The 23,860-nt window shown below is 42.3% G+C and overlaps 1 protein-coding gene and 1 pseudogene across 1 annotated transcript; both read left to right on the forward strand.

Annotated features, from left to right (window-relative positions):
* The first annotated feature begins 28 nt into the window (after positions 1-28).
* On the forward strand, positions 29-15,864 carry LOC103442799 (cytochrome P450 89A2-like; annotated as a pseudogene).
* LOC139191961 (uncharacterized) lies at positions 3,881-6,256 on the forward strand. The gene has a single exon (XM_070813007.1). It carries the CDS (start codon positions 3,881-3,883, stop codon positions 6,254-6,256), a length of 2,376 nt encoding a protein of 791 aa, XP_070669108.1.
* Positions 15,865-23,860: the final 7,996 nt, after the last annotated feature.

Consider the following 23,860-nt stretch of genomic DNA (forward strand, 5'->3'; position numbering starts at 1 on the left):
TAATGTATGGAAACTAACAATTAATGAGCAGACGCAGTTGCCCTTTTGTCTGATTGCTTACGATTCACCATGGAAACCTGGTTCCTTGTCCTCATCGCCCTCTGCGTCTCCTTCCTCCTCAAACCCCTTCTCTCTCTATTCCTACCCACTTCCATCTCCAGACCCAATCTCCCTCTCGGGCCTCGCTTCTTCCCCATCATCGAGGGCTTCTTATTCCTCCTCAAATCTGCCTCGGAGCTCGAGCCTATTATCCGCAAACTCCAGGCCGAATACGGGCCCATCATCTCCCTCCGCATCGGCTCCCGCTCTACCGTCTTCGTCGCCGACCGCTCCCTCGCCCACCAGGCCTTAATCCAGAACGGAGCCGTGTTCGCCGACCGCCCCCGGGCCTTGGCCACCAACAAGTGTCTCAACAGCAACCAGCACACCATCGGCTCCGCCGGCTACGGTCCCTCGTGGCGTCTCCTCCGCCGCAATATCACCTCCGAAATCCTCCACCCTTCCCGCGTTAAATCCTACGGCAACGCCCGCAAATGGGTTCTCGACATCCTTGTCAACCGCCTCAAAACCGAGTCTCAATCCCACTCAGAAGACGTCGCCAGCGGCGTCAGGGTGGTCGACCATTTCCGATACGCCATGTTCTGCCTCCTGGTTCTGATGTGCTTCGGCGACAAAATGAACGAAGAGCAAATCAAAGAAATCGAGCGTGTGAACCGCCAACTACTTTTGAGTTTCGGGCGGTTCAATATCCTCAATTTCAATCCAAAATTGACGAAGATTATCTTCAAAAATCGGTAGCGGCAATTCTTCAAAATCCTCGAGGAACGACGAGAAGTGCTCGTCCGTCTGATTCGAGCACGACAAACCAGGGCGAAGCAGGGCAGCAAAACCGACGACAAAGACGATGAATTTGTGTTGTCGTATACTGATACGCTGCTGGACCTCGAACTTCCCGACGGCAACGAAAAGCGGAAGCTTTCGGAGGGAGAAATGGTCAGCCTCTGCTCAGAGTTTCTGAACGCCGGCACCGACACGACTTCCACCGCGCTGCAGTGGATCATGGCCAACGTAGTGAAGTACCCGCAAGTTCAGGAGAAGCTGTTTGCTGAGATTAAAGGGGTGATGGGAGAAACGGAGGAGGAGGTGCGGGAGGAGGTCCTACACAAGCTGCCGTATCTGAAAGCCGTGATCTTGGAGGGGCTGAGGCGCCACCCGCCGGCGCACTTTGTGCTGCCGCACGCGGTGACGCAAGACGTGGTTTTGGGCGGACACGTGGTGCCCAAGAACGGGAGTGTTAATTTCATGGTGGCGGATATAGGCTGGGACCCGCAAGTGTGGGAGGATCCCATGGCGTTCAAGCCCGAGAGGTTCTTGGGCAGCGGCGGAGAAGAAGGGTTCGATTTGACGGGGAGCAGGGAGATTAAGATGATGCCGTTTGGGGCAGGGAGGAGGATCTGTCCTGCGTCGGGATTGGCGGTGCTTCACCTGGAGTACTTTGTGGCGAATTTGGTTTGGAAGTTTCAGTGGAGGGCTGTGGAGGGAGATGACGTTGACCTGTCAGAGAAGCGGGAGTTTACTATGGTGATGAAGAATCCATTGCAAGCCCACGTAATCCCTAGAATTTAATACGTGTGAGAATTCTGAGAATTCTGTACTAATTTTTAGTACGTGTGAGAATCCTGTACTAATTTTTAGGGTAAATTACATAGTAGTCACTCATGTTTGATGTCTATTACAACCTCATACAACGTCTTTAAAACATTTCACTTTCATACATCATTCAAAATAATACATCCGTTAGATTTTCCGTCCATTAATCTGTTAAATACTGACGTGGCTGCCACATCTGTGCTGATGTGGCTGCCAAATGTGTGTCACGTGGCAAAAATAATAATTTTTTAATTTTTTTTAAAAAAACCTAAATCTTTGAAATTTAAAATAAAATAAAATAAAATAAAAAATAAAAAAATAAAAACCCAAAAGCTGAACAAAACCCCACCCCCGTGAACCCCTCTCAGCCTTCTTCTTCCCCGCTCCCATCTTCCCCCACCCCATACTTGCACCTTTGAAGGAAAAAAAAAACCCAAAGAACAACCCAGATCCCATACCCCATACGACCACCCCCCAACCCATATCCCATTACCACGCCCCCCCTGCGCGCGCGCGCGCGAAACCCAACCCAGATCCCATTACCACCCCTCCGGCGCGAAACCCATATCCCCCCCCCCCCGAACTGCAAGGACGTCATCCTCACCTGCATCATCTTCATCGTCGAAGACGACAACTGTGGAGCCAAAAATATTCACTAGGCGACACGTGGATTTGTGAACGAAAGAGGACAAAAATACCCTTGAGGTATATCGGGATTCCTACGCGCAAGTAGTGGGTAATCATCCTCAACCAATTCAAAAATGCTCCAGAAGAGGTAACTAATTCCAAATTATCTTATTTTAGGTAATTATTTCCAAAACTTAATTTCCCTAATATATTATTTAGTTAATTAATTATCTAAATAATATATTCTTCCCATATCTCCTAAAATCATCCCTTAATTACCAATTTGAAACATCCACTCAAACCTAAAAAATGGGATAGGGCCGGCTACCCCATTCAAAGTCTATTCCATCACCTTTTTTTCTACCTTTTCCACCTTTCCTTCCCTTTTAAATTAGCCAATCAATACCATAAATAATAAAATATCTCCTTTCATATTTAATTAGCCAATTAATTGGCTAATTAAACCTAAAATTAAACCTAAAAATCCCATAGTAACCGGCCACATTCCCTCCCATCTTTTCCCTACCTTTTTTTTTATTTTCCTCCACTTTATTACTCAAATAAAGCTAATCATTTAAGACCCCATTCATTTCTATTTTATTAGCCAATAAAGGGGCTAATAAAAAACCACAAATTGACTAAGAAAAGGGAAGGGTGTGGCCGGCCCTTCCTTGGTGAAAAATGGGGAAGCCTAATCCTATAAATAGGCTCCTATTCTCACCAAAAATTCATTCCAAACCTCTTGCAAAAATTCCAAAACACTCTAAACACTATTTCTCTCTAAATTTCTAACTTTGGCATCGGAGGTTCTTCGGCCAAAGCCCCCCCCATTCATCGTGGGCGCGTGAGGCTTTTGGCCTTAACCTAAGGTGCTAGTTGTTTTGTAGGTGCAAAATCGTCCAAGATCGAAGAGGAGAAAATTTGCATCCACAAATTGGTGCTTTCATTGAGAGTTGTAATCCATACTCGTAGAAGACTCTCGTACAAAAAGGTTTTTTCTTTATTTTCTAGTCTATTTGAATATTTTTCATACGTTCTTATTATTAGAATTTTCTACTTGCAAAGGTTCTTTGATAAAACGTATAAGAAAAATATAATGACTAGAAATTTAGAAAATTCCGCAAGTAAAAATTCTAGTATTCAAGAAATGGGACTACGGAGATCCATGAGGCAAAATGCGACAAGAAGGGGAGCGACATCATCACCACGAGCTTCCACCATGGGAACCACCGTGATGGCTACCTCGGTAGCCACCCGCGGCGAGGTCCATGGTGCCTTCACCACGGCCGCCATGGGAACCACCACGGTGGCTACTTCGGTAGCCGCTCGTGGCGAGGTCCATGGAGCCTTCACCACAGCCGCCATGGGAACCACCACGGTGGCTACTTCGGTAGCCACTCGTGGCGAGGTCCATGGAGCCTTCACCACGGCCCGAGTCGTGCCATCCAAGTTTACGTGGACCAAAGCCCAAGCCTCGCATTCACATGCACCGCGCATTGAGCAGCCTGCTCCCGTGATCCAGCCTGCTCTTGTAGCCCAGCCTGCTCCAACGATCCAGCCTGCCCCAGTGATCCAGCCTGCCCCCGCAGCCCAGCCTGTTTTCATGGTTTCCCAAGCTGCCCAAGTCCGCCCGAGACAATCTCAACCATCCGGACCAATCATCGAGGCTGAGGCGTTTTCACCGCATTTCTCTGCAGATTTGACATTCCCCAACTCAAATCTCGCACCTGGAGTCAACCACCCTTTCATTGTTCAAGGAGGTGCATTCCATCCAAGTTCTTCCAATCCGAATGGCGAACAAAACTTGTCCCGACAAGTCATAGAATTGACGAGCGCCCTTGCACAACAAACCACCTTGGTGAATCAACTTTTACAACGTACTGAGATGCATCGCGCTCACGATGAAGTTTCCCGGAGTAGAACAAGGGTAGACAATGAGCCTTTTAAACAGCGTCCTGGAAAGCAGCCATTCAACCCATCACAAGTGGAGCATTCAGACAGTGCACACTCTCGATTGGGCCCCCGAAATAGCATATACTCCCGTCTTAGCGCGCGGATGAGCGTGCACTCTCGGTTAGGCCCACGAGCAAGTATACATTCACGGTTGGGGCCACGCTTTGATAATCAACATGGGCAACCTTCCAGGCAAAGCATTCATTCGCGATTAGGCTCACAAGGAGTATCCTCCACATCACATCGGAGCAGGCAGCCTGACAAACGGAAGGAAACGATCGTTCAATCTGGCTCTAGTTCAACCGATAGCCTGCAAAGAAATCCCTCGCCTGCTAGGAATCTATCTCATCCATTGCAGCCACAGCGTAGACGAGCCGAGCGAGAAGAAGAGCAGCCTAGACCGGTAGAAAAAGACCAAGGGCAGCAAAAAGCTCCGCTACCCCAACAAAAGCAAATCCAAGAAGAGGTAGAAAGGCTTTTCAATGAGCGGATGCGTGATTTTCGGCGCAACGAAATGGTTGATGAGGCACTAAGGCGAGATATGACCAACATGAGCAGGTCACCTTTCGCGGATGAGATCGAGCAGGCAGAGCCTCCGCGCAAGTTTAGCATGCCACACTTCACATCTTTCAAAGGAGATGGGGATCCCGAAAGACACTTGAAGCATTACCGAAATGCGATGGTCCTTTATCGGAATAATGACGCCCTTATGTGCAAAATATTCGCCACTACTTTACAAGGCGAGGCACAAGATTGGTTTCATACCTTGCCGGCACGATCCATCCTGAATTTTGATGATCTTTCCTTGGTCTTCACCAAAGAATACTCATCTTATCGATCGATCAAGAAGAAGTCCGATCACCTGTTCAACGTAAAGAAAAACCCAAAAGAGTCGCTTCGCGATTACGTGAAGAGATTCAAAGCAGAGAAGGCGAAGATCGTCGGATGCGACAACTCGATAGCAAGTGCAGCCTTCCAAAAAGGACTACCAGCAGACCACCTACTGTTTGGAGAAATGATCATGAAAGAAGACCTAACTCTAGCAGATTCCTTTGCTCTGGCAGAAAAGCATGCGCTTTGGGACGAGGCTCGACAAGCAGAAAAGGCTCCCGAACAACCTCGAAAAGAGTTGGCAGCTACTCAAAAGAAGGATGAAAAACAACCCAACAAGGGCAGGCAGGAGTTCAAGCGCAGGGACCGACCCACGACCAAAGAAGGCCCGATGACCAACAACTATTCTAAGTTCTCAATTCCGATTCATCAAATCCTTCGTGACGTCAAGAATGAACCATGGTTCAAGTTGCCGAAGCAGTCAAAAGGAGATACTTCCAAGTTGGACCACACTAAGTATTGTGCATTCCACCGAGGTCCCGGTCACACAACCAACGATTGCTACACTTGGAAGAACTACCTAGAGAAACTCGTGAAAGAAGGCAAAGTCGATAGATATTTGGACAAGCCAGCTGAGCAGCAAAAAAGGAATGCAGACGGAGATGAGGAGCCACCAACTAAGACGATTCGAATCAACGGCATTTTCGCTGAGTCCGAGCACTTAGGGGCTACTAATAACTCCAAAAAGAGGAAGATCCAGCAGGCCTTACTAATCTCACAAGTTCATGCAGTCGATACCCAACCTGGACCTATCATTGGCTTCACGGAGCAGGATGCAGAAGGAGTCGACTTCCCACACGACGATGCATTAGTAGTATCTGTCCAACTAGCCCATGCTATAGTCGACAGGATGATGGTTGACAATGGAAGTGCGGTCAACCTACTTCAACTTTCAGTCATTCAGAAGATGGGCCTGGAAAGTACAATCATACGCCGGGCAGAGGTACTTACTGGATTCAACGGACACACCTCAACTGCCATCGGTCATATCATACTTGACGTAAAAACACCGCCAGTCGTCTCAAAGCAAACATTCACGATTGTAAGCGACCCATCTCCCTACAATGGGATTCTTGGGAGACCTTGGTTGATCAAGCTGGATGCTGTCACTTCCGTCAAGTATCAAAAAATCTGATTCCGCATCCCGGAAGGAGGAGTCGGAGAGATCAAGTCTGACCAGGCTTCATCCCGACGATGCACTGTGCAAATGTTAAAAGAAACAAAGAAAAAGACCTTTACCCCCGTAGAGGTTACCGAAGTCCAAAAGGGCAAAGAAATTGCCAAATAGCAATTACAGCAGGTGGATCGAGAAGATGGCACCCAAGCAGACAGGATAGGATGGAAACCCGAAGAGGACGCCGAAGACATCATTCTTGATCCCCAGCAGCCGGAAAAGACGACTAAAATTGGCTCACGACTAAGCCCAGACGAGAAGGAAGAACTCACAATTTTCCTTAGGAAAAACCGAGATATCTTCGCATGGTCACCATCCGACATGCCCGGTATTGATCCCAAAGTGGCCTGCCACAAGCTGCACGTCGATCCAACTGCCAAACCGGTAATTCAAAAAAGAAGACATTTCGCTCCCGAACGAGTAGCGATCATCGAGGCAGAAATCGACAAACTATTGGAGGCCGGTTTCATAGAAGAGGTAGCACACTCGGCATGGCTTGCTAATGTCGTACTAGTCATGAAGAAAGAGAAGGGCAAATGGAGGGTTTGCGTAGACTACACTGACCTCAACAAAGCATGCCCAAAAGACCATTATCCTGTCCCCCGGATTGATCTATTAGTAGATTCAACTTCTGGAAACCAGTTACTTAGTTTCTTAAACGCATACTCCGGCTACAACCAAATAGCCATGCATGAGCCCGACAAGGAGAAAACTGCGTTCGTGATAGAGCGAGGCACTTACTGCTACAAGGTCATGCCTTTTGGCCTCAAGAACGCGGGAGCCACTTACCAAAGGTTAGTAAATATGATGTTCAAAAAGCAAATTGGGGTAACCATGGAGGTCTATGTCGACGATATCATGGTAAAGGGCAAGCAGCGATCAGATCACATTCGCAATTTAGCAGAAGCTTTCAATATCCTTAGAAGGTACAAGATGAAGCTCAACCCCACCAAGTGCACGTTTGGAGTATCTTCAGGTCGATTCCTAGGGTACTTAGTAACCCAACGAGGAATTGAGGCACATCCCAAGCAAATCCAAGCAATCATAGAGATGAAATCTCCAACTACCTTGAAGGAGATCCAAAGCTTGACCGGACGAGCAGCCGCCCTCAATCGCTTCCTCTCACGATCCACCGATCGATGCAAACCCTTTTTCAAAGCTATCAAGAGGGCACAAAGAAACAAATGGGATGAAGAATGCGAAAAAGCTTTCCAAGACTTGAAGAGTTATCTCACATCACCTCCCTTACTATCCAAGCCGGAAGCAGCGGAGGATTTATATATTTATTTGGCAGTTTCCGAGGTAGCAGTGAGCTCTGCTCTCATACGAGAAGAGCTGGGGGCCCAACTGCCGGTATTCTACACTTCTAAAGCTCTTCTCGATGCAGAAACAAGATATCCGAAGATCGAAAAATTAATTTTGGCGTTAGTTGTTGCGGCTCGGAAGCTCAGACCCTACTTTCAAACTCATACAGTCATTGTTATGACTCAATATCCCTTACGATCAATATTACATGGTCCGGACGCTTCTCAACGAGTGATGAAATGGGCATTGGAACTTGGCCAATATGGTTTAGTTTTCCAACCTCGCACAGCGATAAAGGCCCAAGCCTTGGCGGATTTCGTGGCAGAATTCACACCTAGCCTAGGCAACGCAACAGTGCGGCCCAACGACGCCCCAGAAGCAGCAGAGAGTACCTTAGCCACACTTACTCCATCCAATAAAGATTTCTGGAACTTGCATGTCGACGGTGCATCCAACTATAAAGGCTCGGGAGCAGGTGTAGTTCTTGTTACTCCAGATGGCTCAATGCTCGAGCAGGCGATCACTCTAGGTTTCAAAGCATCCAATAACGAAGCAGAGTACGAGGCTCTACTAGCGGGCCTCCGAATGGCAAAAGACTTGGCGGTGAAGAAACTCGCAATTCATTCTGATTCCCAACTAATCACCAGCCAGGCTACTGGGGAATACACTGCAAAACACCCAAGGATGGCACAATACCTAGAGAAAGTACGCCAGCAGCTTGAAGCATTTCAGACTTACACTCTCACTCAAGTTCCGCGGGCAGACAATGCACATGCAGATGCACTAGCTGGTTTAGGCTCCGCCCTTGACCACCAATTCAAACGCTCTATTCCGGTGGAATATCTAGACAAGCCAAGCATAGAGATGGAGTCGATAGCCGAAGTGTCACAGGTTAGTGTAACTCCCACTTGGCAAAGTTCAATTATAGACTACTTGGTCAACGACACATTACCCACAGAAAGATTGGAGTCAAGGAAGCTTCAAATTAAGTCGGCACGCTACTATATGTGGAATGGCATTCTCGTCCGAAGATCCTACACCGGACCACATCTCCGCTGCCTGGCACCTCCCGATGACTTGAAGGTTCTAAGCTCAATCCACGAAGGCGTTTGTGGGAATCACTCTGGAGGTCGATCCTTAGCCCAAAAGGCTCTTAACGCAGGCTATTACTGGCCTACCATGCACCAAGATGCTAAGGAGTTAGTACAAAAATGCGACCGTTGCCAACGCTACAAACCAGTACCAGCACTACCCGCCAGTGAGCTACACCCGCAAACGAGTCCTTGGCCATTCATGCAGTGGGCAATCGACCTGGTAGGGCCTATGCCGCCTGCTACGGGGGGCAGATGCATGATGATCGTGGCAACCGACTATTTCACCAAATGGGTAGAAGCAGAACCCATGACAACCACGACTCAGACGGATATAGAGCGCTTTATATGGAGGAACATCATTTGCCGATTTGGCATCCCTCAGTCCATCGTCACTGACAACGGTCCTCAATTTGTGGGAAAAGATTTGGCAAAGTTCTTCCAAAAATACGGCATCAAACAACACATGTCCACACCAAGATATCCTCAAGGCAATGGGCAGGCTGAAGCATCCAACAAGACGATTCTCGACTGCCTCAAGAAATCCCTCACCGACAAAAAGGGAAAATGGCCAGATGAGCTCCCAGGATGTTTATGGGCATATCGCACCACCAAAAGACGAGCAACCGGTGAAACTCCTTTCTCTTTGGCGTTTGGTTCGGAGGCAATCATACCTCCCAACATCATCGTGCCAAGCATCAACACTCTATTGCTAAACGTTGAGCGGAACAGTAAAGAAATGGCCACAGATTTAGATCTGGCAGAAGAAAGGCGCGAACAAACCATCACCCGCATCGCAGCCTACCAGCAGCAGCTCATTTCCAGCTACAACAAAAGGGCCAAGATCCGGCAGTTCCAACCTGGAGACCTAGTCCTAAGAAAAGCTTTCATCACTGCCCGCAGAGAAGGCTCGAAAAAAATGGACCCCATCTGGGAAGGTCCTTACAAGATCAACAGAGTCGGCGGCAAAGGCAGTTATACTCTTGCTACCATGAATGATAAAGAGATCGAGAAGCAATGGAACGCCTACAATTTGAGGAAATACCATGTGTGACTTCACACTATATCAAGACCCGAAGACTCGAGCATCTCAACGGTCACCACCTCGTAAACCGAGGACTATCCAATCATCATGCAGTTTTTGCAACCAAGTTATTCGCTCATTTTATTTTTCAATAAAGAATTCAAAAGTAATTTGTAATTTGGCTTTAATATATGTCTACAACAACTTATTTCTTTCTGCATTTCAAAAGAAAATTACACCCCCCAAGGGACCAACTGTGCTCTCCAAGGAGGGAGGATAAACTCAACACTCCGAATATCCAGACGTGGATGAGCTTGGCTGCCCTAGAATGACTAGGTGCATGATGGCTTGCGCCGGGATTCCTAGAAGTAGCCACAATGGTCTGTTTCAAGGCTTAGCTAGTTGAAGGATTATGGGTCTATCGGCTTAATCCGCAGGGAACCGGGCCCTAGATACGGAGGGGGCACATTATGCAGCACACCCAATGGGCGGCTGCCCTGGAAACCTAAAGCTGCTACCGAGTGCACTAAGGTAGCCTACGGATTTCCAGAAGACTGCCTACGGCTTGCCCTTCGAGCAGTAGAACCACGCTAGACTTATGCAACCGCACATTATTGTGAAAGGTTAAACAAGTTAGCGTGCACACACGAAGATTTTATCCACTACCGACATGCTACGTAGTTGATAAGCTTCACCTCTGTCAAACGCAGAATAACTTATACCAAATCCTAAAGTGTTGTGATACTTGCTACACGGCCTACGGAATTGGAAAAATCCAAGGTTGAATAACCAAGTGGTTACGCGGATTCGTCTGCTTCTGTAAGTAAGGCATCCGGCTGCCAACCCTATGGTTAATAACTTTGCAGAAGTTTCTACATCAACACCTACGGTTGCATAGGCTATGTGGGCCTGTCTACTTATAGAAAAGTAGCACGCCTGCCACTGGCTTATAAGGTCTAAAGGTTAAAAAAAAAAATGGGAAAAGCAAAAGAAGCGAGTTTATTAAATTTTATAGCAAAATTGATAAACAACAAGCAAATACCAAAAGAGTTCAAGCAAAAGCAACAAAGGAAAGAAAAGGAAACCCTAAAAGCTACCTAGAAGACTACTCTTCGGTAGTTTGGACATCTCCCAACTGCTCGGTTGTTACACCTTCAGCAGCCTTGGTGTTCTCAGCAGCGGCATCCTCCGGACCTTTACCCTCGACTGTTCCAGCCTGGGTATCAACTCCTCCAGCTATTTCACCGATAGAAGACTCAAAGGTAAAATCGAGCAAGTCTTCTGGGGAAATAGAGAAGGTCTCGAAGTCTTTACCGGAAAACTCAAAGTCAGACGGCCGCCCATAGAGATGATCTACATAGCCCAGCTTGTAGAAATCAGATTGGTTCTGAATAAGCGAAGCCTCGAAACCATTTTTCTCACTCTTCAACTGCTCATTCTCCTCAAACAGGCAAGCACGAACTCGCTGCAACTCCTCAATTTCTTTCTTAAGATTGTCGTTGGTCTTCAAAACACCTTGAAGTTCCGACACTTGAGGCTCAAGCCTGTCAGCAACCTCTTTGAAGTGGATCGCTTGGTTGTAAGTAGCAATCAATTCTTCATCCTTTGCATAAGCAGCGGAGCGAAGTTCAGATATGGAGCGTTCAAGATCTCGAATCTGAGGTATGTAACGCTCGATTTCCTTCTCTGCACTTTCATTCTTTGTTTGGACCGCATCAAACCTAGTCTTCAAATCCATGATCTCCTGGTGAGCGGCCTCAAGCTGCTGAGAAGTGGGGTCAGAAGTATGAGATTCCTTCAAAGCAGCAAGCTCAGATTCCAATTTTTTGATTTTTTCAACCGAGGAATAAGCTTCGGCAGCCATAGTTCTTGCCATCTCTTTAGCAGCCTTGGTGTCCTCTTGGTCAAGGAACATAGACTCGGCTGCCAGAATTGTTGTTTTCTGCATCATGGCTAGCAGAGCAGTCTTCCTATACTCGGGTGTATGCTTTGCAAAAAGACTCGGACCAACAATCTCTTTGACGCCATCAACAAACTGGGCGCATACATCCATGTCTTCAAGAAGATCTGGTTTCAAAAGAGCACAAATCTTAGCAGCCTCCTCAGAAACGGCCTTGGCGGATTCTTCAAGCCTGCCTGAGCGAGCAGCTTCATTCTTATCAGCAGACGAGATGGTTGCAGCAGCGGAAGAAGCAGTATTCGGCGCCACTTTAGCAGACAGGGGCACCTTATCACTCTTCATAGTAGCAAGTCTCTTCAAGGGTAAGTCAGGTTTAGTCCCGGACGGACGTTTTGGCACAAACTTCGGTACCAAAGGCACGGAAGAACTTTTACGCTGAGCAATTTTTTCAGCAATCGAGCTAGCAGCCTTCGAAGCAATAGGCGTTACTGGCACAAATGTAGCAGTTCGTTCTTTCTCGCCCTTAGAGGAAGTCAGGTCAATCACAATCTTGGGAGCAGCCGGAGAATCCCCACGAGCAGTCTTCATTTTCTTCTCAGCAGGTATCTCTTGAGCAGGCGGGGAATGTTTCTTTTTCCCACCTTCATTGGTAGTAGGCTCCACCACAGTGATAGGACGAGCCATCGCGTCTGCCTTGATCCGTTTTATTTCTTCTTCTGGGGGTAGTCCACCTTTTTCCCTACGAAGAGGACTAAGCAGCCAACGCCACTCACGATACTCGGAAGGAATACCCAGAGCGACATGCACTTTTTTCATATCTGGAGAAACCCTAGGAGTTGAGCCAAATTCCGAATCTACAAAAAAAAAGAAAAAAAAAACAGAAGACAATCAGAAAATTGAAGAATGATTTGGCACTAAAGCAAAGCAGCCGAAAAGACTAAGCAGTCTGCTTACCAGATATGAAGACCGTTGATACACGCAGCTCGGGAGAAGAATCAGATTCCCATTCTCCACTTATCTCCAAAGTCTCTTTGGCCCAATCATGATCTCCTTTACTCGAATTATCAAAAAGCTTATGACGGATTCGCAGTTGTCCAACTCCATCAATACGACCTATGTCAAAGAAATACCAAAATTCGTTGGTGGTTAGTCCCAAGTCAAAGAATTGGTTCAAATTGTGGAACCCCACCATCACTCGGACCGCATTCGGGGAACATTGGGCAGGCGCACATTTCATAGAGCAAAGCACTTCTTGGAAGAAACGCGGTATAGGGAAAGTAAACCCTAACACAAAATAGTAAGGATGGAACTTGATAGTTCTCCGAGTTCCACTGCATGGTTCTCGGCTGCTACCATCTTTAACTCGTCTCACACGCACTCCCGACGGAATGGCATGCCAATACGTTTCAAGAAAATCTCTAAACAAATTGTCGGAGCTAATCTTGATGTGAGCAGCTTTGAAGTAGCCAATCTTGCTCAAAGACCCGCCTTGACGGTACAGCGGGGGCACACCATCATCATTCTTACGGCTCGAGGAAGACATGCTTGAAAATTCTACAAAAGTACAAGGAAGATTTGTTAGAGAGTTGTTAAAAAAAAAAAAAAAAAAGAAAAGAAACAGCTCTCGGCAGCAAAAAAAAAAAAAAAAAAAAAAAAAAAGAAACAGCTCTCGGCAGCAAAAAAAAAAAAAAAAAAAAAAAAAAAAAAAAAAAACAAGAATTAGGCTTAAAGCCGCAGGACCAGCAAACCTGCCAGGCCCCACGGCCTGGCTTGCTTCAACGCCCAGCAAGAAAAAAATATATATATTTTCATGGCATTACCATGCCATGGTTCACCAGATCAACCTATAACAAGTCTCTGATTCCCATCAGGCCAAGAATCAAGATCCAAAGATTCCAGAAAATCAAGAAGACAAGAAAAATAATTTTTTCTTACTTGGAAGCAACGAAGAGCGATCCTTTACACGGGCAAGACGTAGAAGATTGCTAGAGGAGGGGGAACAAATATCCTCTAAGCTCTCTTTTTCTCTTGTAAGGATGAATAAGTTTCACTCTAAAAGTTGATTTAACAATCCACTTAAGGTGGACTTAAATAAGCTTTGGGGAAATTTATTTCCTTTTCCTAGAAGGATTTAATTTCCTATTGAAAGAAAGAATCAACAACAAAATAGGAAACAGTTCAGAATTTCCTAAAGCAAGAAAATCTCTACACCTATTGCCCTTTTCTGCAAACAGCTCAACAGGTGTGGGGGCATTTGTGGAGCCAAAAATATTCACTAGGCGACACGTGGATTTGTGAACGAAAGAGGACAAAAATACCCTTGAGGTATATCGGGATTCCTACGCGCAAGTAGTGGGTAATCATCCTCAACCAATTCAAAAATGCTCCAGAAGAGGTAACTAATTCCAAATTATCTTATTTTAGGTAATTATTTCCAAAACTTAATTTCCCTAATATATTATTTAGTTAATTAATTATCTAAATAATATATTCTTCCCATATCTCCTAAAATCATCCCTTAATTACCAATTTGAAACATCCACTCAAACCTAAAAAATGGGATAGGGCCGGCTACCCCATTCAAAGTCTATTCCATCACCTTTTTTTCTACCTTTTCCACCTTTCCTTCCCTTTTAAATTAGCCAATCAATACCATAAATAATAAAATATCTCCTTTCATATTTAATTAGCCAATTAATTGGCTAATTAAACCTAAAATTAAACCTAAAAATCCCATAGTAACCGGCCACATTCCCTCCCATCTTTTCCCTACCTTTTTTTTTATTTTCCTCCACTTTATTACTCAAATAAAGCTAATCATTTAAGACCCCATTCATTTCTATTTTATTAGCCAATAAAGGGGCTAATAAAAAACCACAAATTGACTAAGAAAAGGGAAGGGTGTGGCCGGCCCTTCCTTGGTGAAAAATGGGGAAGCCTAATCCTATAAATAGGCTCCTATTCTCACCAAAAATTCATTCCAAACCTCTTGCAAAAATTCCAAAACACTCTAAACACTATTTCTCTCTAAATTTCTAACTTTGGCATCGGAGGTTCTTCGGCCAAAGCCCCCCCCCATTCATCGTGGGCGCGTGAGGCTTTTGGCCTTAACCTAAGGTGCTAGTTGTTTTGTAGGTGCAAAATCGTCCAAGATCGAAGAGGAGAAAATTTGCATCCACAACAACGAGCAGGAGCAGCAGGGCGACGATGAGATATCCCGGTCGACGGCGAGATCGGGTGGTGACGAAAGACCTCCATGAGGAGCAGAGGGATTAGAGAGAGAGATATGCAGTGGTGATGGGGAAAGGGCGGCGTTGATCTGGGAAAAGAGAAGGAAGGGGAGGTGAAGAGAGTGAAGAAGAGGGAGAAATGGGTCGGGGATTTATGGGTTTCTGTTTTTCTGTTTTTTGTTTTTCAAATAGAATTGGGGGTTTCAGGAAGGTGAGGGGTGGGGTGGGGGATTGTAGTGGAGGTGGAGGTGGAGGTGGGCGTGGGTAGGTTAGGGGGCTGCAGGGATGGATGGGTTTCAAGGTTTTTTTTTATTTTTTTTATAATAATTTAGAAGATTCAGATTTTTTTTAAATTAAAAAAAAAAATTTACCACGTGGCACACATTTGGCAGCCACGTGGCACAAATGTGGCAGCTACGTCAGCACTTAACGGATCAATGGACGGAAAATCTAACGGATGTATTATTTTGAAATAAAATGGTACATGATGTATGAAAATGAAATGTTTTAAAGACGTTGTATGGGATTGTAATAGATCTCAAACCTGAGAGGCTACTATGTAATTTACCCTAATTTTTATTACGTGTGAAAAATTTATACTAATTTTTCGGCGCATGCTGAACCGTTAAATCTATTAGCGTATGATTATGTAATTTGGAAAATTTGGATTTTTAGTTTACTAGTGTGATTCAAGACAGATTTTATAACTTCAATATTTAGTAAGTGATTTGAGTGAGCTGTATTTGCTAGTTTTTAGCTTATAACTAATACAACTTTCAAATCTTGGAAGACATCTTCTTTATTTAGAGATTGCCCAAGAGCAAGGAGCATTTGAGAATCGATGGGAATGACTACACTACACAGGTACAACTCTCCTTTAATCTTGGCGTCACAGCTTTACTGATGGCTATTTCGAAATCCAAGTTACTGTATTTTGAACAAATTCGGTGGAGTAGTGTTTTTGTTTTTACCTTCGAATGTATGGAAATAGAAGAATAAACAACTCTTTGAAGACAACTTCTTTTCGACAAAGGTGTTCAGTTACCATTTTCGTTCACTGCTTAATTTGTTATACTATGCTTCGTCCCCAAAATTCGTCATCTGAAGTAATCTCAAGTTTTCAACTTCATGATTGGATTTGATGGTGGGGCGTTGAGATGCAGTGAATATGTGACATTAAAGTTGGGGATGCAAGCCATACGGTTGGTCAGATACAGATATGCTAATAGTATTAGCAACCAAATTTTTGCTGCAACAGTTCCATTTTTTCAGATGGAAAGTCTGACTAGCGTATTTATAATTTGATCTTTTGTAGGGTGGTGGTTCCGGCACCCAACAAATTGTGATCGAAGGCTCCTTATGTGATGATTATTACAAGATTCGGGAATATCTCTACTCACTATTTTATTTGCTTTAAGTAGAGATACATAATATCTAACGCCTTTGGGTGAACCATCATTTGATGCGGTGTTAATTTCCAGTGATTTTAGGGTACACAGTAAAGTTTAATTTAAATATAAGACTTATTTTCCGTTGAAGTTGTCATTTTGTTCATGCAAGATGGAAATCTTTTTCAGGAATCAGGAAACAAAGCATGTTTGAAGGGTTAGACACCCAATTGTCATGTTGTCCTCTTATACCAAGTCCCACACGGGTTAAATTCAAATAGCACCAAGACATTAATGCGGATGAAGCTTTTAACGGAAAAGATTTTTTTTTTTTTTAAATGAGGATTAGTTGTGGGGCCCATATCATATCAAAGTTTAACGATCCGAATAGTTTATTTTTCAAGTTACACCTCTTAGATCATCTTTGCAAAATATTAGTTAAATCGAAAATATTTTGATATCTAATTGAGTTCAAATAAATTGACGAACCCTTTTGTCTATAAGAAACAATGAAATTTCAATGAGATAATTAAATAGGCAAGTGGTTTCGGATTGAATTGAATTTTGCAAGGATGATGTATGAATCGAGACTTACAAAATAGACGGCACGAATCGTTAAATTTCAATGTAGAGTGGATCCCACAACTAATCCTTATTTCTTAAAAAAAAAAACGATGATACATCCCTTAAATGGCATGTACCTACGAAAACAAAACATAACAAACAAATTACAGTTAGACATTTCAACTTTTTCACATGACAATATGCAGTTGAGTTTGGATAATGCCGCAAAACTGGCAAGTAAATTACACAATGCCATGCATTTTAGCTTCTTAACGAAGGGTAATGTTAGAGAGACTAAATTGGAAAACAAAATTTGCAAACTAAGGGGGGTGTAGTCATAATAGGATTTGATAGGATTTTAATAGACTTTAAAATCAAGGTGTAGTCAATTACAATTTTAAAAGATTTAGAAATCATGGTGTAGTCAAAGTAAGATTTAAGAGGATTTTAAAGAATACATCCATATCCAATGGTAGTCAATTAAGATTTTAAAGAATACATATAAATCCAGAGTTAGTGAGAATGCAAAAAATTTGATAGGATTTGAATGGGAGGGGATTTTGATGGATTTAAAGGTGGATCGTATATATACCAAATGCTATCAAGAATCCTACCATCCCCCATCTGATTTCTTTTCACGTCGGCAAACAGAAAAGAACCTCCCAACCCCTTCATCTTCATCTATACCTTCCTCTTCGGAACACATCTCATCGTCCTCTTCGACTTCGAATTCATCGTCTTCATTCTCATCTATCATGGATTTTTTTTTTTCTTTCAAATTCTACTTGTAAACAACTATTGGGTTCTGGCAAGTTCTCTATTTTCTCAGAAAAGGAATAGTATTCCTCCATTTTTTGCCCTACCTGAGATCCGATGGTTCAATATTTTTTTAACATATCGCTGGAATCAGTTTTTTTCTCCCATGTTCTCCTCGCACGAAACCGATTTTCAATGGAAAATTGCCTCAAATCGCCAAAATTATCTCCATTACCCCAAACCCACATAACTTGCAGAAGCTCAATGAGTTCGGCGCTGGGGAAGTGGAGCTTGCCGAAAATTAATGAAATGTGGTTTCTAATGTTATGCTTGGTAGGTACTTGAAGGGCAGGAAGCTAGAGTGTGCATTGAAGTTTTGGAAAATGATGAGCATGGGATTGAAAATGAATGGAACTACCATGGTGAATATTTTTGCTACTTGCAGCTTGTGGTCAGTCTGGTAGACTGAGAAGGAAGGTTAGACACACTACTACAAAAGAGGCTATCACTGGCGAAGCAAAAACCGACAAGAACTTCAATTTCTGTTAGAAATTTGGTAAAAATCCGACATAAAACCATGCAATGTTGGATTGGAATAGCGACATCATTGCTAGCATCACGAAAGGGCTTCAATGTCAGCTTGTCAGCTTAATCCGCCATGAAGCAGCGTCGGTTAAAAGTGATATCGAACTTTACGTCGGTTAAAAACGACGTGCTATTCTAACATGATGGCGGTCATAGTCAACATCAAGTAGCAATTAAACTATAAAATATCCAACCCACTGTCAGTTTTAACCAACATCAGCTAACAATTAAATAAATAAAATATGCAAACTTATTTGCTTTCGTTTTCAATTAATAAATATATAAAAAGATCTGACTTTGCTTTCGTTTTCAATTAATAGTAATTAAAAAAATTATATAAAAATAATAATAAATTTCATTTATGGGCCAAAACAAATTCTTGCCTCTTCCGTTTTCAATGAACCATACTAATGGTCTTAACATGCTTCTTCCGCCTTATTTATATGTCAATGAAAACAATTTTAAGCAAACTTCATATTAAAAATAAAATTTCTAAGAACTATATATTAAATTGAAAATTAATAACATTTCTTAAAAATGTACAACACATACAAATTCTTGCCGCACTTTATTCCAGTATGCCACCAACTCAACCCATTGTGCAGCATTCACATCAGGAGGAGGGTGGCTGCACACCACGGCTGCTCTCTTAGTATAATACGGTTTTTAAAACTTATTTCTATACTCTTTGTGCGTATGCTCTGCAACCTAAAGATCATGTAGCGGATCATAGGCATTTTTGCTATATCTTCATCTTCAAAAAAAATATTCCCTACATCCATAAAAAAATCAAGCTAATTAATAATTATTATAATCATTGACTTATTCTTCTATTTTCAAATTTAAAAAAAAAATATATATATATATATATATGCCTTTATCCTATTCCAGAAAACTTCCTTATCTTGTTCCTTAATCTTACGTCAATCACTCATCAACGGGAGATTTTTGTAATCTCTAACCTCCCACTACATATTTTGAAAAGGCACTAGAAATATCACTAATGCATTTTCTAGACGAATCAAACGAACAAAGTTGTTTTGTCCATTTGGGAATTGAGGGTCCGCGCCTCTGTTGAGATGTTCCTTATTCATACAAAAAAAAAACAATTAAAAGCCAATAAACAAAAGTAAATTTTCAATTTAAGCATAATACTAGTTTAAACACAAAACAAAAACTGAAATTAATAATAATTCAAAAATGAACTAGCTTCGAACTCTTCCTCTTCGAAATGGAGTTCCTCATAATGTTGATCTTCACTTTGTTGATCTATAGCAAAAGTTAGTGGAAGGAGAATGAGTAAGGCTGAAATGGAGGAAAGAGAGGGAGTAAGGACGCACGAGCGCAAAACTAAAGAAGTAAACGAGATAAAGCGAAATGAAAGCACGGAAGTAATAGGGAAGAAATGGGTTTAAATATGGATAATAAGTTGGCGTCGGTTAAGACCGATAGTGGTTGTAAATGACGTCGAAATATGTACACTTTGCGTCGGTAAAAACCAACATCTACTCTGACACACTAACTAAAATGCACGTGGCGTCGAAATATTTGGACTTCACGTCGATTAAAACCAACACTAAGTCTAACACGACTTAAATGCACGTAGTCTGACACACTTGACTGAAAGGCAACTGGCGTCGAAATAGGAAAAAATTGTGTCGGTTAAAACCGACGTGAGCCTGACAGACTTGACAATGATTGCAAGTGGCGTTGAAATAAGAAAATTTTACGTCGGTTCAAACCGACGTGAGCCTGACAGACATGACAGTGATTGCAAGTTGCATGGAAATAAAAAAAGTTGCATCGGTCAAAACCGACGTGAGCCTGACAAACTTGATTGTGATTGCAAGTGGCGTCGAAACAAACGTGAAAATTCCCGCCCAAAATATTTCAATTTAACACGGGGGAGAGTATATAAAGGTCATCAATCTATCACTTATAACTGACACTGGATTTCAAAATATTTAAAAAACTTAAAATATATGTTGGTCAGAACCGACGCAGGCTTTAAAATATTTAAAAACAATCACTAGTGTCGGCTAGAAGCGACACCTACTCCAACACCAACTTTATGTCGCTTAAAATTGACACAGTTTTTTTTAATGCAACACCAGTATTTAAAAATTATTAAAATCTATGTCAGTTATAAGCGACATTAACGAGCTAGGGTGTGAGCCATATCTTAGCTATAGAAATAAATTCTACAACCAAGATATGGTGAAAAATTAAATTAAATTATAAAGACTACACATACATTAGATAACAAAATCTTACAAAAAAATTATCAAATATGCAGAGGAATAACTATAGTGCACAAATTAATTCACAACAAAATAATAATTAAATTGTAACAATTCTTTCAAATGCATGAAATATATGCAAATGGAATGGATGAATGTACTTACTCCCTTCTAATCCCGTCAACACATACCTAAAGCACCCAAGCATGCACGTCTCATACCATGCTTATACCATTTGGCTCCGAATACCTTATAATATGAGTTAACTCCCGTTCATCCCTTAACCCAATTTTTGTAATTAAACTCTCAGTTTCCACTTTATTAAACATGCATTCCCCCTGACGCCTGACATATACAAGATTTCATTATTTTATAATAAATCAATTTGTATACTCAAGCCCTGCACCCTACGCCTGACATATACAAGGTTCATTATTTTATATTCAAGGCAAACTTCAGCCCTTGAATAGCCTCACAACGCAAACACTTTACAAACTCAACACAACTCTTTTTCTTGTTTTGCAATGCATATGTATATGCCATGTTCACAGAGATATCAATACTCACATTTTCTTTAACAAGCCTGTAAGTTTCAACATAAATCAAATTGATTAGTAACAAGAGTAATATAATCATAATATTAACAAAATAATAATCTTTGATGTAAATGATAAGCAATATATTACCATTTCTTCATTTTGTCGATCCTCCTTTTCCATTATGTTTCTATTTAATAACTCAGTGTTTAAATGGTTTGCTCAACTCAAATTTATTGCAATTAGACAAAGGAACACGGAGATTTAAGTGGCTCACCAATTTGGCTACGTCCACTAGGGTTGCATATGCATTTATGTTTTCACTATGTAAGAGAGATTTACAAAAAAAAAAAAACAATGAAGATGGCCTAGAGCCTTTACATAAGGTAAAAGAAAAGGATGGTGGGAAGAGTGGTATATGAAGAAGATGAGGTTTTGTTTCTTTTTCCCCGTGTGTTGTTGATGATGTTGTGTGTTGTTCTTCTCCCCGTTTCTCTCCTCCCTTTGCTTTTATGGATGAAGAAATGGAATCCTCCATTAAGCCTTAATGACATGTTTCACTTTGTTTTGCAATACTTGGACATCTTGTAATTGGAAGCAATCATTCCCATGCATGTGGACAAATACTCAAAAACCACGTTCAAAGTCTAAGGATTATGAATCCCACATCTCCAATTTTGGAGGGGATGAATCATCACCAAAGATTTAACTCTTACATTCCTAATTATTACAAACTTGCCAACTCACTCTCATGTAAACTTCCACCTCTTCACCCTAATCATTAACTTCTATTAATTATCACCTCCACCTCATCCTTGGGAGAAAAATGAATCAAGCAAAAACTACTCAAATAATCCCACCTTAAGCTCGGCTATAGCAATGATAATTGCCATTAGCAAGTAAAAACAACTTTTAAGGCCTACCAAAAACAATCTAATACATGTATAAGTTACCTACAAAATTACAAAACTACAATGAGGATGGCAAACACTAGAAACCTCTCTAGTTAGAGAAATTTGAGTTTAAAAGTACAAGCTAGGCTTAGATATATTCTTGTAGTGAAGGAATCCCTACTAACTTACATGTCGAAAATACAAGTTCTTGTACCTATAATATATAAAATGAAATTAAAAAAAATCATTACATTTGAAATAGATATAAGTACTTGCACACACATTTATATAACCATTTATTTATTTTTAAATACGGGGTATTACAAGACCCATAAGTGAACACACATTGGAACATTGGAGTTGTTTGAGTCACAACAACTGCATGATTTCATTAAAAATGATCTGACAGCTCTGCGTGTGATTTTCAATTTTTTCAAAATCCTAATATGTCACAGCCCGTTCCGAGATTATATAAATATTGGGGACTTGAAATGACAGAATTACCCTTAGAGGGTATTAAGGTATGTATGTGTGTATGTTGGACATATTTCCTTCATTCCTAAACTTTTGGAAACAAATTATTAAGTGGGATTTAAAATGTTGGATTGTTTGTGTGGTTAGGGAACTAGGAAGAGAAATGAATGGTCATGATTTGTGAGGGAACACGCACACATTTCCTTCTCTCTCACTCACCCTGTGTCTCTCTCTCTCTCTCTCTCTCCTCCTTTACGGATCTCTCTCACTCTCTTTCTCTCGAATTGTACGGCCACACCCAAGGACTCTCTAAACATCACGGATTGAAGCTAACAAGGTATGGTTCTTCATCATTTTGACGTTCTGAGTTGAATGGTACTAGTTTTAGGAAGTGAAACCCTCAAAATCATCGTGAAACCCTAACCCCAAAATTGTGCACTGTTCATGCACACGTAAAATCTTGCATTTCAGGAAATTCTAATCTTATAGTAAGCTTAGTGAGGTCCCAAGGAATTTCGGAGTGCTTCGTTTGAAGGTTTTGGACGTCAGGATCGTCGGGTTCGAAGTTGGCCGAATTGGAGGATTTTCCCGACGAAATTTCAGAGGTTTTTAAAGGTATAGATCCCTTCCCCTCTTAATTTAGAGCTCGTAGGTGAAAATTTCATGAAAAATGGTGAAGAAACGAGTGAGAAAGGTCGAGTTGCAGGTTTCCGGCGCCGGCGACACTGTGCTGGCGACGCGAGGAAGAAGAAGCGCGCGTGGGGGCGCGTAGGTCCGTGCCACCCACGGCGCGTGGGGCTGCGTGGAAAACCCAAAAATTTTTCTAAAAATTTGTCGACGTCTATGACGTCGAGTAGGTCGATGTGGTATATTCACATACCCAAATTGAGCACCGTATGAGAAGTTATTTCGAATTGTTGATTATGTGTTTTAATTAACGTTTCTATAGTTGTTTTGCATATAGGTGACACCTATCCCGAGGACGAGCGCATCCAAGGACGTCACGGGGGTTACGACCAATCGACTTACCAGTGAGTGGGCAGTTTTTGTTTTCGTATTACCTATATACTATTGATTTTTTTCCCATAAAATGAATTTATATGAAAATACGTTTTAAAATGCCATGCATGCATATTATGAGATATTTGAATTGATAATTGATGCATATATATATATATATATGAATTGATGTTGTGGACGCACAGGTGAGTGTTACATTATTCATACGATTTATTTTATGTGAATTGCATTGAAAGCTCATAACTTGCACCCTTGGTGTTAGTGCTTATATTATTCACTGCACCGCACGCTCGCCTTGGATCCAAGTAGGTGAATGTCATACATACCATGTGAGGGTTCCGACATGCTAGTCGTATAGATCGCTAGAGGTGATTCCGACTAGTGGGTAACCTTAGTTTATGCGTGCCGATGATTGATGAGAGAAGCACTAGAGCATATTCTTACACCTTTCCATCGTACAGACTACCTTACGTAGTTCCGAGTGACGTGCAGAGTAGGGCCGTATAGGTCACTGTGGTGACTCCGGCTAGGGGGAATACTGAGCTATAGAATTAGCCGT

Source organism: Malus domestica, chromosome 01 (assembly GCF_042453785.1).
Source record: "Malus domestica chromosome 01, GDT2T_hap1".
NCBI lineage: Eukaryota > Viridiplantae > Streptophyta > Magnoliopsida > Rosales > Rosaceae > Malus > Malus domestica.